Source organism: Salmo salar, chromosome ssa14, assembly GCF_905237065.1.
Source record: "Salmo salar chromosome ssa14, Ssal_v3.1, whole genome shotgun sequence".
Classification (NCBI taxonomy): domain Eukaryota; kingdom Metazoa; phylum Chordata; class Actinopteri; order Salmoniformes; family Salmonidae; genus Salmo; species Salmo salar.
Window position 1 is genome coordinate 82,495,642 of NC_059455.1, and position 15,776 is coordinate 82,511,417.

General features: G+C 42.7%; 1 protein-coding gene across 6 annotated transcripts in view; it reads right to left on the bottom strand.

Annotated features, from left to right (window-relative positions):
* Positions 1-15,776, bottom strand: part of ctnnal1 (catenin (cadherin-associated protein), alpha-like 1) — a 210,182-nt gene that overhangs the window by 131,672 nt on the left and 62,734 nt on the right. For all 6 annotated transcript variants that reach the window (XM_014142798.2, XM_014142794.2, XM_014142797.2 and 3 more), the window contains exon 2: positions 5,053-5,242. In XM_014142798.2, coding sequence (XP_013998273.2) covers positions 5,053-5,242 — 190 coding nt within the window. The remainder of the gene's footprint in view (positions 1-5,052; positions 5,243-15,776) is intronic.

Sequence of the window (15,776 nt, forward strand, 5' to 3'; positions counted from 1 at the left end):
TCTCGGGCAGTAGAAAGAGAGTGAGAGAGAGAGAGAGAGAGAAAGGGGGGGGGTGAAGAGAGAGACTTGTATCATGTTGGCTGCATGGTTTGGCTCCTTGTTTGGGTTGGCTTGCAATCCAAAAGAAAGTGCACCGACGCACTGATTGCATTTGACAGCCCCTTGTGGATGCCAGAATCCCCCAAACCAGCTGAAACATTCAGCCTAGCACACAAATAATGTTGCTGAACATCAGAATACGGTCCAGAAGCTGCATGGAGTTTGATTAAGCTATGCCAAATGTCCCCCTCCATGCTTCACAAGAGTGTTGTAACAGTGTTGCTCATTCGTCTTCTTGTTCTCTTTATCGCTAAGATCTCTTTTTATGGGAATTGTTTGTTTTCTGCTGCTTGGTATTCGAATGGGATGAACACTTGAAATGATTAAAACCTGTGGAGTCTTGTAACTGACCGAGTCCTGACCATAAAAAGAGTCTTGTAACAGGGTGATTGTGATATTATGTAGTCTGCAGCCTGCAGGTTGCACTGACATACACCGTTTGAGAGATACAGGACCGTGGTGCCCTTTTACACACTCACTATCCAAAACTCTTAATACAGTATCTGCCTCCTAAAACCTTAGCTAGCGGCATAATTGGTTTGGTCTGGTCAAGCAGAACAGATTGAAGCCAACAACTCTGCCTCATTGCCCCCCTCTCTACGACATCGCCCGATGATGGAGATCACCAAATTAAAGTAATGTAATCACCTTTTTTATTTATTTCATTACGCTGCCTGCCTGCATGCCTGCCCCCCTCCATCCTCCTCCTTTGCTTCCCTCACTCACTCCCTGCCTGCCTGCCTGCCTCCCTGCGCTGGAGGGGGTCCGCTTAGTCTCTTCCTCCCTCTGGCTACACTTTAAGAGGCCGTCAATCCTTCTCCTCTTCCCACAGATTTAAAGCTTTACCTTCCTTTCCTTTCCCCTTCTTTCTTTCTTTTCATCAGAGAAGACAACTTCATTCCGTCCCAGAACGACGGAGGGAAAAGTTCACTTTCTGTCTTTTTAACGGTGAAGGTAAAATATTCCCTCAATAGAGTGAAGAAGGTAAGAAAACAGAAGAAAGGAGGAGTGGAAGGAATACAATTGGCCACTCTGGCTGACGCTTCCCACCAGCTCGCTTTTGTTTGGGTTCAGCCCTTTTCAAATAAGCACACTAGGAGATTAAACACACTGTTACACATGCCGCTTCTCCCCAACATAAACCTATTATCTCCTGTGTTGGCTTCTACATTTTTACCCTGTGAGATTTTGTTTTGGACTTAACATATCAACAGGATAAGACTTTGATTGGGCCTCAGGCTTTGACCCCCTATTCATCCTGACATTTTTCACTTGATAAGAGTTGCAAAGCCGGCTCAAAAAGATATTACTCTGTTTGTTTTAAAAGAGTGTTGATAGCTGCGGTGAAGATATCCTCCTCCCACGGAATGTGGTAGTTATTCGGAGAATGACTGACAGTTATGATGAAGAGATAAAGGGTCGGCATTTGTAGGTATATTTAGTTGCATGGGCTCATGGAAAAGTGTTGAAGGCAAGTGTTGAAGGCACAAGGTCACATCTCCCAGTTTCTCTTTTTGTCTCTCTAAGCAAAGGATTCAACTGCCGACAGCTGAGAATAGGCGAGACTCTCTCTCTCTCTATTCCTCTGAGCGAGAGAAGATACTGAAGATGAGTGAACTCTGTCCAGAAGACAGGGCAGGCAAACCTCAGAATACCCTTCATTACGCCTGCAGCCCTGCCTGCCTGGTACACAAACACTTCAGCCTCAAATTACATAGCTCTCTCCTTTTCCAAACCTGACTCATACTGTTCTGTTCTCTGTCTCTACATTTCCCCCCTCAGGAAAGAACATAACCAACTTCACTTCTCTCTAGCCTCTAGTCTTGCAAACTTAAACTAAACTTCACTCAAAACTAACAAAAACAACAGTATTTGACTTCTGAACACCTCCAGTGCAAATGTGTTGGATAGACAGAGTTAGGGTTGCACATTTTGGGGAATATTCAGAGGTGGAAACTTTCCGTGGGAATATATGGGAAATAACGGGAATATATGGGAATTAACGGAAATATATGCAAATTAATATTAATACCATTTAAATGTAGATGTTTTTTGCATTGGATATATTTACCATATCATATGGAGACAGAAACATAAACCTTTTACCGTATCATAAGTAGACATAATTGCAAATGATTAAATCCTTCCAATAGAAATGTAAAAAACAATTTAGTTACGAATTGAACTTTAATTAAATGAGTTGACTCTTCACATGGGATGATTTCACTGAAGAACAAAAGAAAGGTAATATTGAATGATACCCAATGATCCATCACATCTCCCAAAAACGTTTTCAACATACAGTACATATGTAAAATGATAGTCTAGAAACTAAAGCTTTGGTTGTCTTCCTCTCAGGCTTCCATGTCTTCTCCCTGGACCTCCTCAATGTCCACCTCTTGAACATCAGACTCTGAGGCCTAATTTTCACTGTCACTTTCCAACCTTGTTGAGGAAGGCTCGTTGTCAGGCTCAAAAAGACTCAAATTTGCCCAGATGGCCACCAATTTTTCAACCCATGTATTGGTCAGCCTGTTGCGTGTTTTGGTGTGTGTGTTCCTAAACAAGGACCAGTTGCGCTCTGAGGCGGCTGGTGTTGGTGGGATTTGTAGGATGATGGAGGCAACAGGGGAAAGAGCCTCAGATCCACAAAGTCCCTTCCACCAGGTGGCTGATGAGATATGTTGGCACGATTGCCATATTGCATCTCCATCCCAAAGCCCTTGCTTGGAAGTGTACTTCGCCAGACTGCCAAGAACCTTTCCCTCAGCCAGGCCAAGGTGGTGAGACACGGTAGTGATGACACCATAGGCCTTGTTGATCTCTGCACTTGACAGGATGCTCTTGCCAGCATACTTGGGGTCCAACATGTACGCTGCGGTGTATATGGGCTTCAGGCAGAAGTCTTCACGCTTTTTTATGTATTTCAGAACTGCAGTTTCCTCTGCTTGGAGCAACAGTGAAGTGGGCAGAGCAGTACGGATTTCTTCTCTTACATCTGCAAGCAGAGTCTGAACATCAGACAGGATGGCATTGTCTCCCTCAATCCGTGCAATGGCTACTGCTATAGGTTTCAGGAGTTTCAGGCTGCTTACCACTCTCTCCCAAAATACATCATCCAGGAGGATCCTCTTGATGGGGCTGTCCAAATCGGCAGACTGTGATATGGACATTTCTTGGAGAGACTCCTTCCCCTCCAAGAGGCTGTCAAACATGATGACAATACCATCCCAACGGGTGTTGCTGGGCAGCTTCAATGTGGTGCTCTTATTCTTCTCACTTTGCTTGGTAAGGTAGATTGCTGCTATAACTTGATGACCCTTCACATACCTAACCATTTCCTTGGCTTTCTTGTAGAGTGTATTGTTTTCAGTGCCATGATGTCCTTGAAGAGCAGATTCAATGCATGAGCAGCATATCCAATGGGTGTGATGTGAGGGTAGGACTCCTCCACTTTAGACCAAGGAGCCTTCATGTTCGCAGCATTGTCTGTCACCAGTGCAAATACCTTCTGTTGTCCAAGGTCATTGATGACTGCCTTCAACTCATCTGCAATGTAAAGACCAGTGTCTGGTGTACCTTGTGTCTGTGCTCTTGTAGAATACTGGTTGAGGGGTGGAGATGATATAGTTAATTATTCCTTGCCCACAAACATTCGACCACCCATCAGAGATGAATGCAATACAGTCTGCTTTCTCTATGATTTGCTTGACCTTCACTTGAACTCTGTTGAACTCTGCATCCAGCAAATGAGTAGATAAAGCATGTCTGGTTGGAGGGGGTGTATGCTGGGTGAAGAACATTCAGATATCTCTTCCAATACACATTGCCTGTGAGCATCAGAGGTGAACCAGTTGCATACAAGCAAGACATTCATCAGCATTTCTCTGACTACGTTCCTCCATTGAGTCAAAAAAACTTCTGTTTCCAGGAGGACCATGAGCTGTTGCTATCGATAAGGTGTCTGATTCATCATTTTCACCTCGAATAGAAGTAGAGGGACTTTTGTCAGAGGTTGCTTGTTGTGAGCGCTGAGGGAACGTTATGCACTTGGCCAGCTGATTCTGCATCTTTGTTGCATTCTTCACATATGATTTGGCACAGTACTTGCAAATGTACACAGCTTTTCCTTCTACATTAGCTGCAGTGAAATGTCTCCACACATCAGATAGTGCCCGTGGAATTTTCCTGCACAGATTAGAAAAAAACGAGTAAAAAACCCGAATACAATTCCCTGTACAGATAAAGAGTTAAGCAGTTAGATTAAACAACTCCTTTGTAAGATAAATGTTTTAAAATGAAACATGTATGGAAACAGGTGAATTAACACTCCTCAGTTAGCAGGCTCAAGCAAGCTAAAACCCACATCATAGCAAAAACGAACTAGTAGAAAATGTTAAGAAGTCAGAAATGATCTAAACACACTTTGCTGTAGGCTACTATTTACTAGTTAACAAAAAATCATGTATGTCATATAAAATATATTCACCCCACCCAGTATTGTAATCAAAACCTACCAGAAAGCATGTAGTCCTTGGTTCAGACAGTGAAGTAGCGCGGGCTCAATAGCATCTCATTTGTGTGCAAGATCTTGAGAATCAGCTGTACATGTGATGGAAGAATGCACCGTGCATGCAGAGGGTTGCAATTCCATTGAATTGGGGTTAGTTTAATCAAAATATGCTACAAGACCTAGAATTGCCTTATCTGTATCCCACAAAAAAAGGTTCACTGTTATAAGCTAACTTTTTTGATGAATTTAAGCAAAATTCCCCAAATTCAAGGGCTTAACTTCCCATGGAAAGTTTCCGACCCTTTTTAAAAATGTATTTATGATGAAAACAACAGCAAAAACACTCCCTTCGTTGGACTGCATTCAAAATGGCACCTTCTTCCCTATAGAGTGCACTAGGATGCCATTTAGGATATAATTCCAGACGCAGATCCAGTTACCTGCTCTGCGGGCCTCGAAGCAGGCCATGCCCATCTCCTCCTTCAGCTCCTCGTTCTCCATGGCAATGGCCTCGCCCACGGCAACGAAGCGCCCCACAGCAACACTAACAGCCTGGCCCACCCTCTGGATGGCCTGCTGCGTCCGCTCCGACTTCTTTGGTTTGTCTTTGTGATTGATCAGGGTGGTGATCTAGGACAACACAGAGACAGAGACTAGTCAGTGAGGTGTGCCTTGTGTGTTTGTAATATAGGTGTACAGCAGTGGTCGCCAACCGGTCGATCGCGATCTCCAAGCCATTCCTAGTCGATCACCAAGCATTTCTGTGATAACGATAAAGCCTTGCGTTCCTATTTTTTTCCCTTTCCTGCTGTTGACAGTAGGTGCACTTGATTCAGCAGCCCTTGCGCCAGGAAGGCAAAGTGTTCCCATTTTAAACCATTTCATGTGTCTGAAGGTAGAACTCCGCCTACCCGGCAGGCCCAGAGAGCAAATCAAGTGCACCTATAGGCCTAATGCTGGTCAATCAGATATTTCAGATCACCGTGTCTACACAGTTTCCTCGCTCCATAGACTGTAAAAAGAAGCCTTGAACTCACAGCAAAGTTGATAAAATTCTAGATTTCAGAACATTTAAAACCATGAGTAGAGAGACAACGAATACAGCAAAGAGCTGCTGTTTTTATGAGTAAATTCAAGTTTAAGTTGTTATTCAGCACTGTCAAAAATGTGTTCATCAGTTTTATAAGTGTGTTTTCATAAGCTTGTGTTGTTATTATTTCTCTGATCATAGGAGTAACAACATTAATTGGTTCATGAGGCAGACGTAATGCAGTGCAACTTAACCTCTCTGGGAGGTTAACCTCGACAACAGCCAGTGAAATTGCAGGGCGCCAAATTCAAACAACAGAAATCTCATAATTACAATTCCTCAAACATACAAGTATTATACAACATTTTAACCTCTCTAGGGTAGGTGGCACCAAATCGTCCCACCTACGTAACAGCCAGTATAATCCCGTGGCGCGTTATTCAAAAACCTCAAAAATGCAAAAACTTCAATTTTTCAAACATATGACTATTTTACACCATTTTAAAGACAAGACTCTCATTAATCTAACCACACTGTCCGATTTCAAAAAGGCTTTACAACGAAAGCAAAACATTAGATTATGTCAGCAGAGTACCCAGCCAGAAATAATCAGACACCCATTTTTCAAGCTAGCATATAATGTCACATAAACCCAAACCACAGCTAAATGCAGCACTAACCTTTGATCTTCATCAGATGACAACCCTAGGACATTATGTTATACAATACATGCATGTTTTGTTCAATCAAGTTCATATTTATATCAAAAAACAGCTTTTTACATTAGCATGTGACTAGCATGTGACTAGCATTCCCACAGAACACTGCCGGTGAATTTACTAAATTACTCACGATAAACGTTCCCAAAAAGCATATCAATTATTTTAAGAATTATAGATACAGAACTCCTCTATGCACTCGATATGTCCGATTTTAAAATAGCTTTTCGGTGAAAGCACATTTTGCAATATTCTCAGTTCTCCCGGCATCACAGGGCTAGCTATATAGACACCCAGCAAGTTTAGCACTCACCAAAGTCAGATTTACTATAAGAAAAATGTTATTACCTTTGCTGTCTTCGTCAGAATGCACTCCCAGGACTTCTTCTTCAATAACAAATGTTGGTTTGGTTCAAAATAATCCATAGTTATATCCAAACAGCGGCGTTTTGTTCGTGCGTTCAAGACACTATCCGAAAGGGTAAATAAGGGTGACGAGCATGGCGCAATTCGTGACAAAAAATTCTAAATATTCCATTACCGTACTTCGAAGCATGTCAACCGCTGTTTAAAATCAATTTTTATGCAATTTTTCTCATAAAAAAGCGATAATATTCCGACCGGGAATCTGCGTTTAGGTAAACAGAAGAAAGAAAATCGATAATGTGTTTCAGCCAGAGGCTGCCTCGATATCGTTCAGCTTTTTCCCGGGCTCTGAGAGCCTATGGGAGCCGTAGGAAGTGTCACGTTAGAGCAAAGACCCTCAGTCTTCAATAAAAAGAGCCAAGATTAAACACAACTTGTCAGACAGGCCACTTCCTGCATGGAATCTTCTCAGGTTTTGGCCTGCCATTTGAGTTCTGTTATACTCACAGACACCATTCAAACCGTTTTAGAAACTTTAGGGTGTTTTCTATCCAAAGCCAATAATTATATGCATATTCTAGTTATTGGTCAGGAGTAGTAACCAGATTAAATCGGGTACGTTTTTTTATCCGGCCGTGTCAATACTGCCCCCTAGCCCTAACAGGTTAAAGATAAACTACTTGTTAATCCAACCACAGTGTCCGATTTCAAAAAGGCTTTACAGCGAAAGCACACCATGCGATTATGTTAGGACAGCGCCTAGCCACAAAAAACCATACAGACATTTTCCAGCCAAGGAGAGATCTCACAAAAGTCAGAAATAGCGATTAAATGAATCACTAACCTTTGATGACCTTCATCTGGTGGCACTCCCAGGACTCCATGTTACACAATAAATGTTTGTTTTGTTCAATAAAGTCCCTCTTTATGTCCAAAAACCTCAGTTTAAATTGGCGCGTTATGTTCAGTTATGCATTGTCTCAAATAACATCCGGTGAAATTGCAGTGAATCAAATCAAATTACAGAAATACTCATGATAAACATTGATGAAAGATACAAGTGTTATACACTGCTAAAAAAAATAAAGGGAACACTAAAATAACACATCCTAGATCTGAATGAATGAAATAATCTTATTAAATACTTTTTTCTTTACATTGTTGAATGTGCTGACAACAAAATCACACAAAAATAATCAATGGAAATCCAATTTATCAACCCATGGAGGTCTGGATTTGGAGTCACACTCAAAATTAAAGTGGAAAACCACACTACAGGCTGATCCAACTTTGATGTAATGTCCTTAAAACAAGTCAAAATGAGGCTCAGTAGTGTGTGTGGCCTCCACGTGCCTGTAAGACCTCCCTACAACGCCTGGGCATGCTCCTGATGAGGTGGCGGATGGTCTCCTGAGGGATCTCCTCCCAGACCTGGACTAAAGCATCCGCCAACTCCTGGACAGTCTGTGGTGCAACGTGGCGTTGGTTGATGGAGCGAGACATGATGTCCCAGATGTGCTCAATTGGATTCAGGTCTGGGGAATGGGAGGGCCAGTCCATAGCATCAATGCCTTCCTCTTGCAGGAACTGCAGACACACTCCAGCCACATGAGGTCTAGCATTGTCTTGCATTAGGAGGAACCCAGGGCCAACCGCACCAGCATATGGTCTCACAAGGGGTCTGAGGATCTCATCTCGGTACCTAATGGCAGTCAGGCTACCTCTGGCGAGCACATGGAGGGCTGTGCGGCCCCCCAAAGAAATGCCACCCCACACCATGACTGACCCACCGCCAAACCAGTCATGCTGGAGGATGTTGCAGGCAGCAGAACGTTCTCCACGGCGTCTCCAGACTCTGTCACGTCTGTCACATGTGCTCAGTGTGAACCTGCTTTCATCTGTGAAGAGCACAGGGCGCCAGTGGCGAATTTGCCAATCTTGGTGTTCTCTGGCAAATGCCAAACGTCCTGCACGGTGTTGGGCTGTAAGCACAACCCCCACCTGTGGACGTCGGGGCCTCATACCACCCTCATGGAGTCTGTTTCTGACCGTTTGAGCAGACACATGCACATTTGTGGCCTGCTGGAGGTCATTTTGCAGGGCTCTGGCAGTGCTCCTCCTGCTCCTCCTTGCACAAAGGCGGAGGTAGCGGTCCTGCTGCTGGGTTGTTGCCCTCCTACGGCCTCCTCCACGTCTCCTGATGTACTGGCCTGTCTCCTGGTAGCGCCTCCATGCTCTGGACACTACGCTGACAGACACAGCAAACCTTCTTGCCACAGCTCGCATTGATGTGCCATCCTGGATGAGCTGCACTACCTGAGCCACTTGTGTGGGTTGTAGACTCCGTCTCATGCTACCACTAGAGTGAAAGCACCGCCAGCATTCAAAAGTGACCAAAACATCAGCCTAGAAACTGAGAAGTGGTCTGTGGTCACCACCTGCAGAACCACTCCTTTATTGGGGGTGTCTTGCTAATTGCCTATAATTTCCACCTGTTGTCTATTCCATTTGCACAACAGCATGTGCAATTTATTGTCAATCAGTGTTGCTTCCTAAGTGGACAGTTTGATTTCACAGAAGTGTGATTGACTTGGAGTTACATTGTGTTGTTTAAGTGTTCCCTTTATTTTTTGAGCAGTATACATAGGTTTAAAGATAAACTTATTGTTAATCCAGCCTCTGTGTCAGATTTCAAAAAGGCTTTACGGCGAAAGCAAACCATACTATTATCTGAGGATAGCACCCCATCAAACAAACACAGACAATCATATTTCATCCCGCCAGGCGCGACACAAAACTCAGAAATAACGATATAATTCATGCCTTACCTTTGAAGATCTTCTTTTGTTGGCACTCCAATATGTCCCATAAACATCACAAATGGTCATTTTCTTCGATTAATTCCATCATTATATCTCCAAAATGTCCATTTATTTGGCGCGTTTGATCCAGAAAAACATTGGTTCCAACTCGCGCAACATGACTACAAAATATCTCATAAGTTACCTGTAATCTTTGTCCAAACATTTCAAACAACTTTCCTAATACAACTGTAGGTATTTTTTAACGTAAATAATCGATGAAATTTAAGACGGGATAAACTGCGTTCAATACCGGACGAAAACAAAGTGGAACATGCTTTCAGGTCACGCGCCTCTAACAAACAGTACACTTCACTCGACCCTCGTTCTGAACAGCAACACTTCTTCATTACACAAAGGAAAAACATCAACCAATTACTAAAGACTGTTGACATCCAGTGGAAGCGATAGGAACTGCAAGCAAGGGCCTTAGAAATCTAGATCTCCATAGAAAACCCATTGAAAAGTGAGTGACCTCAACAACAAAGAAATTCCTGGTTGGTTTGTCCTCTGGGTTTCGCCTTCCAAATAAGTTATGTTATACTCACAGACATCATTCAAACAGTTGTAGAAACTTCGGAGTGTTTTCTATCCAAATCTAATAATAATATGCATATCCTAGCTTCTCGGCCTGAGTAGCAGGCAGTTTACTTTGGGCATGCTTTTCATCCAGACGTGAAAATACCGCCCCCTAGCCTAGAGAGGTTTTAAGCCTCACCATCAGCTGGATGACTGTGTCCCCTTTTCTCAGCTGAGGGAGGGAGAGAGGAGGGACAGTGAGTCGGGTGAGAGGCAGCCTCACCGCTGCTCCTTCCCTCCCCTCAGACTGACCATCAGATGCAGGCCATCAGTACAGTAAACAAAACAAGCTAATTATTATGCTCAGTCAGCTGTGCCTCACAAGTAATAGAACAAATGATCTATTACCAGTGTGATCATATACCTACAATTTTGAAATATCATTTAAAAAGATGGTCTGAGAAGAACATTGGCAGGGCAATTCAAGCGTAGCCAATATGCAGTGATAATGTTTTGGGCCTATAGCCTACTGCACAAACCTCATTGCTACATAACTGTTTTTAATTAGTTAATGTTGCATAGGCTCATGTTTTTTAAGTCATGTTTAAAAAAAATCTGAGCGGAAGATCTCGGCTTGCATTTTGACTCAGAAAGTGATCTTGACTCAGAAAAGGTTGTTGACCACTGGTGTATAGGAACCGTGTAAAGGAATCATATTTTGCGGTACCCGAGAATGCTGTCATAGCTGGTGAGGAAATGGTTAAGTCATTTCAAGATTGCTGCTGTCCTCAACCAGCATACCAACCAGTTTCCCTAAAACAAATCACCGTCTTGCTGTGGAAAATTTCTAAATTAGACATACTATGCTGTTTTTACTTAGAGAATTGTCCATTGTTATATGCTTGTGTTTTTTTTTTTTGCTGATGCAGGCTTGTTGTCTTGTATTACTTAGTTAGTCTGGGTGCGACCGCAGTATGTATCATGACTCAATGCGAGACCCAAATGCAGACACAGGAGGCAGATGGTTGGAGTTTAAGATGTGTAATAAATCCAAAGGGGAGTAGGCAAGAGAATGGTTGTGGACAGGCAAAAGGTCAAAATCAGTTCAGAGTCCAGGAGGTACCAAAGGGCAGGCAGGCTCGAGGTCAGGGCAGGCAGAATGGTCAGGCAGGCATGCATATAGTCCAGAAAACAGGCAAGGGTCAGAACCGGGAGGACTAGCAAAAGGAGAATAGAAAAAAATATGCTGGTTGACTTGATAAACATACAAGACGAACTGGCACAGAGAGATAGGAAACACAGGGATAAATACACTGGGGGAAATAAGCGACACCTGGAGGGGATGGAGACAATCACAAGGACAGGTTAAACAGATCAGGGTGTGACAGTATGTGACATCCCGTTTGAACTATCTGCAGGAACTCCTCTGTGTGGAAACCTGCAGGAAAGATCAGACAATGGTGGCAATGTCAGCTATCTTAATCTACACAGACAAGCTAAACACCTTTTTTATACACTATGTTCCCCACCCCTGTTTACTCACATCTGCTAACTGCCACATAGATGAAAAGATTGAACTTTTCTATAAAAGCTGAGAGCCAACTCTGTTCGTTGGGCCTTAACTTAGCACTGCTGAAGAGCATAGTTGACTGCTCCATTTTTTCAAATCTTATAATAAAGTTGTTGTTTGAAGATTCTGCAGTCTCTGTTCTCTTCGAACAGTTAAAATCCCCTACAGTCTACACAGTAATGGTGAGTGGGTAAAATCACTGGAGGAAAAAAAGCCATATTACAACCTATGTGTTGCGATAATTGCGTTGTTTGCTCTATAACCTGTTAGTTCATATGCCTTGATGGCATTATATATAGGCCTAAGGCTGAGACAATAAGAAGACACACCTTTGTTTTATCACAAAACCGGAGAGCAACATGAAGTCCACAAAGCATTTTGCATGTAACAAACAGTTACATGACCTAAAGCATGGTCAAGCGAGTTACCATTTCCAACATTTTCGGACTACTAAACAACTATTGATTTAGAACACCAGAGAGTTACTGCAAGTTGCAAAGAAAACAGCAGCTGACGCCACTATTTCAGCACCATTTCAACTTTTAACATTTCAAATCAAATTTATTTATAAAGCCCTTCTTACATCAGCTGATATCTCAAAGTGCTGTACAGAAACCCAGCCTAAAACCCCAAACAGCAAGCAATGCAGGTGTAGAAGCACGGTGGCTAGGAAAACCTCCCTTGAAAGGCCAAAACCTAGGAAGAAACCTGGAGAGGAACCAGGCTATGAGGGGTGGCCAGTCCTCTTCTGGCTGTGCTGGGTGGAGATCATAACAGAACATGGCCAAGATGTTCAAATGTTCATAGACTTTCCCCACGTGAGTACACAGAAGAAAATAACATAAATTATAATTATTTATTTTTCACGGAGAGAGACAGAGCACTGATTGCTGATTTCCTATGGAGTAACAGGTGAAGAGCTGACAGTGAGACAGCAGGATAGAAGAGGTGTGTCCTTTAGCTCAGCATCTACACCCACACCCACACACCCACCCACACACCCACACACAGTCGCACACACTGACACTAGGGCTGTGAACGTTTAAACAAAATTGGAATCGTTAACATTTAGAAAAAAACTTTTTTCCCTTTACAAAACAAAATAGAAATCATCAAACTACCACTAACAGGTCCCGATCATCATCATAAAGACAAAATACAAATGATACAAATACCTAATGCAACAATGCTGTAACGCTATTTTTTGCCACAGACATAAAACGCTCGTTGTTAACAGTTGAAAAAATGGCAGTGCGACAGGGAAGCGACAGGGGAGCGACAGGGAAGCGACAGGGGAGCGACAGGGGAGCGACAGCAGCATAGTCCTGTATGACAATACTTTGACAAGTTAAACGAGGTGGTGAAATACAAGGTGGAACTGAGCTAGTGGCTGTACAGGTGCAATGCTTAACCATCTAAAAAGGGGGGCACCGTGAGACCCCAAAACAGTGCAGGCCACTAACAACAGACATTAGACAGGTTCACATAAAAGTGCGAGAAGGGACAGAGTGAAAAAAATCACAGCGCTGATTACAGAAATGATTCCAGTTGATATGCAGCCATTTTTAATGGTAGAGGATATCGGCTTTACTACTCTGATGGCACATCTAGAACCAAATTGTACAATGATTGCTCTGCAAGTACAAAGTGCAAGCTCTAAAACACCCCATGCATGGCGTTAACAACAAATTGTTGGATGTCTATGAACACGCTGTCATTCATCACTGCAATGGGTAATCACTTTGATGAGAAGTGGGACATGAAGTCCCATGTACTGAAGACCAGTGTCGGTCAGTGCCGTTTAAGATGAGGGAGGACCCTTTTTTTTCCAATGAGCATGGCCTTATTTCTATTACAGCATATTGGATGACTGTCATTCATATTCCATTCACCCAGTTCAATGTAACATTGAAAGGCTTAGGCTACTACATGATACTCAAATTTTCCCTATACCCATCATGAGGTTGCTACAACCTAGCCTATGAATGAAAGTTTACAATGAAGGTGCACAGAGGTCAGGAGAAACATTTGAGATGACAGACAGTGACACATAGACAGACAGTGACACATTTAATACCGCCTTGTACACTCTTGCCTGCATCTAGCTTCTCTAGGGTTTGATCATTAGTCCAACAGTGTCACGTTCGTCATAAGAAGGAGACCAAGGCGCAGCGTGCGTGGAGTTCCACATTCTCTTTAATAGTGAAACTTACAACCAAAACAACAAAGAATAACAAATGTGCAGTAATGCAGTGCACAAGGCAACTATACAAAAACAAGATCCCACAAAAACCCAGTGGGAAAAGGCTGCCTAAATATGATCCCCAATCAGAGACAATGAAAGACAGCTGCCTCTGATTGGGAACCATATCAGGCCAACATAGAAATACAAACATAGATATACATAATCTAGAATGCCCACCCAAATCACACCCTGACCTAACCAAATAGAGAAATAACAAGGCTCTCTACGGTCAGGGCATGACAAACAGTTGTAAACAAGAGTTTCTATTGGACAAATTCTAGTATTTTTATCCACGTTTCTGTGCTTCCATTTAAGAAACATTTTTCAACAGAATCGGCGGAATGAATACACCCCTGATCACTTTCATAGCAGCCACATTGTATTCCTTTTCGCCTTTATGCACTCTCCTCCTCTCACCCTTTCCCTTCATTTGTGGACTTCAATGAACAACACATCAGCTGTATGTGACCAGGCGAAAAAACCTTTCCAGCCAAACCATATCATAACCACTACACACAGCCCACATTGTTGTCCCAATATTAGCTAAAGTAACATCCTAGTCATCATAGCTAATAGAACTGAGGCGGCAGGTAGCCTAGTGGTTAGAGTGTTGGACTAATAACCGAAAGGTTGCAAGAACAGATCCCTGAGCTGGCAAGGTAAAAATCTGTCGTTCTGCCCTTGAACAAGGCAGTTAACCCACAGTTCCTAAGCCGTCATAGAAAATAAGAATTTGTTCTTAATTGACTTGCCTAGTTAAAAAAGTAAAAATTCCCTCTCTTGAGTCAGTTAGGATCACCACTTTATTTTAAGAATGTGAAATGTCAGAATAATAGTAGAGAGAATTATTTATTTCAGCTTTTATGTCGTTCATCACATTCGCGTGGGTCAGAAGTTTACATACACTCAATTAGTATTTGGTAGCATTGCCTTTAAATTGTTTAACTTGGGTCAAACGTTTCGGGTAGCCTTCCACAAGCTTCCCACAATAAGTTGGGTGAATTTTGGCCCATTCCTCCTGACAGACCTGGTGTAACTGAGTCAGTTTTGTAGACCTCCTTGCCAGCATTTGCTTTTTTAGTTCTGCCCAAAATGTTCTATAGGATTGAGGTCAGGGCTTTGTGATGGCCTCTCCAATACCTTGACTTTGTTGTCCTTAAGCCATTTTGCCACAACTTTGGAAGTATGCTTGGGGTCATTGTCCATTTGGTTGACTGCCTGACTGATGTCTTGAGATGTTGCTTCAATATATCCACATCATTTTCCTGCCTCATGATGCCATCTATTTTATGAAGTGCACTAATCCCTCCTGCAGCAAAGCACCCCCAGAACATGATGCTGCCACCCCCGTTCTTCACGGTTGGGATGGTGTTCTTCGGCTTACAAGCCTCCCCTTTTTCCTCCAAACATAAAAATGGTCATTATGGCCAAACATTTCTATTTGTGTTCATTCAGAACAGAGGACATTTCTCCGAAAAGTACAATCTTTGTCCCCATGTGCAGTTGCAAACTCGAAGTCTGACTTTTTTATGGTGGTTTTGGAGCAGTGGTTTCTTCCTTGCTGAGCGGCCTTTCAGGTTATGTCGATATAGGACTCGTTTTACTGTGGATATAGACACTTTTGTACCTGTTTCCTCCAGCATCTTCACAAGGTCCTTTGCTGTTGTTCTAGGATTGATTTGCACTTTTCACACACAAAAAAAAAGATAGACACTTTTGTACCTGTTTCCTCCAGCATCTTCACAAGGTCCTTTGCTGTTGTTCTAGGATTGATTTGCACTTTTCACACAAAAAAAAAAAATCTTCAGGTTTGGAAATTGCTCCCTAGGATGAACCAGAATGGTGGAGGTCTAC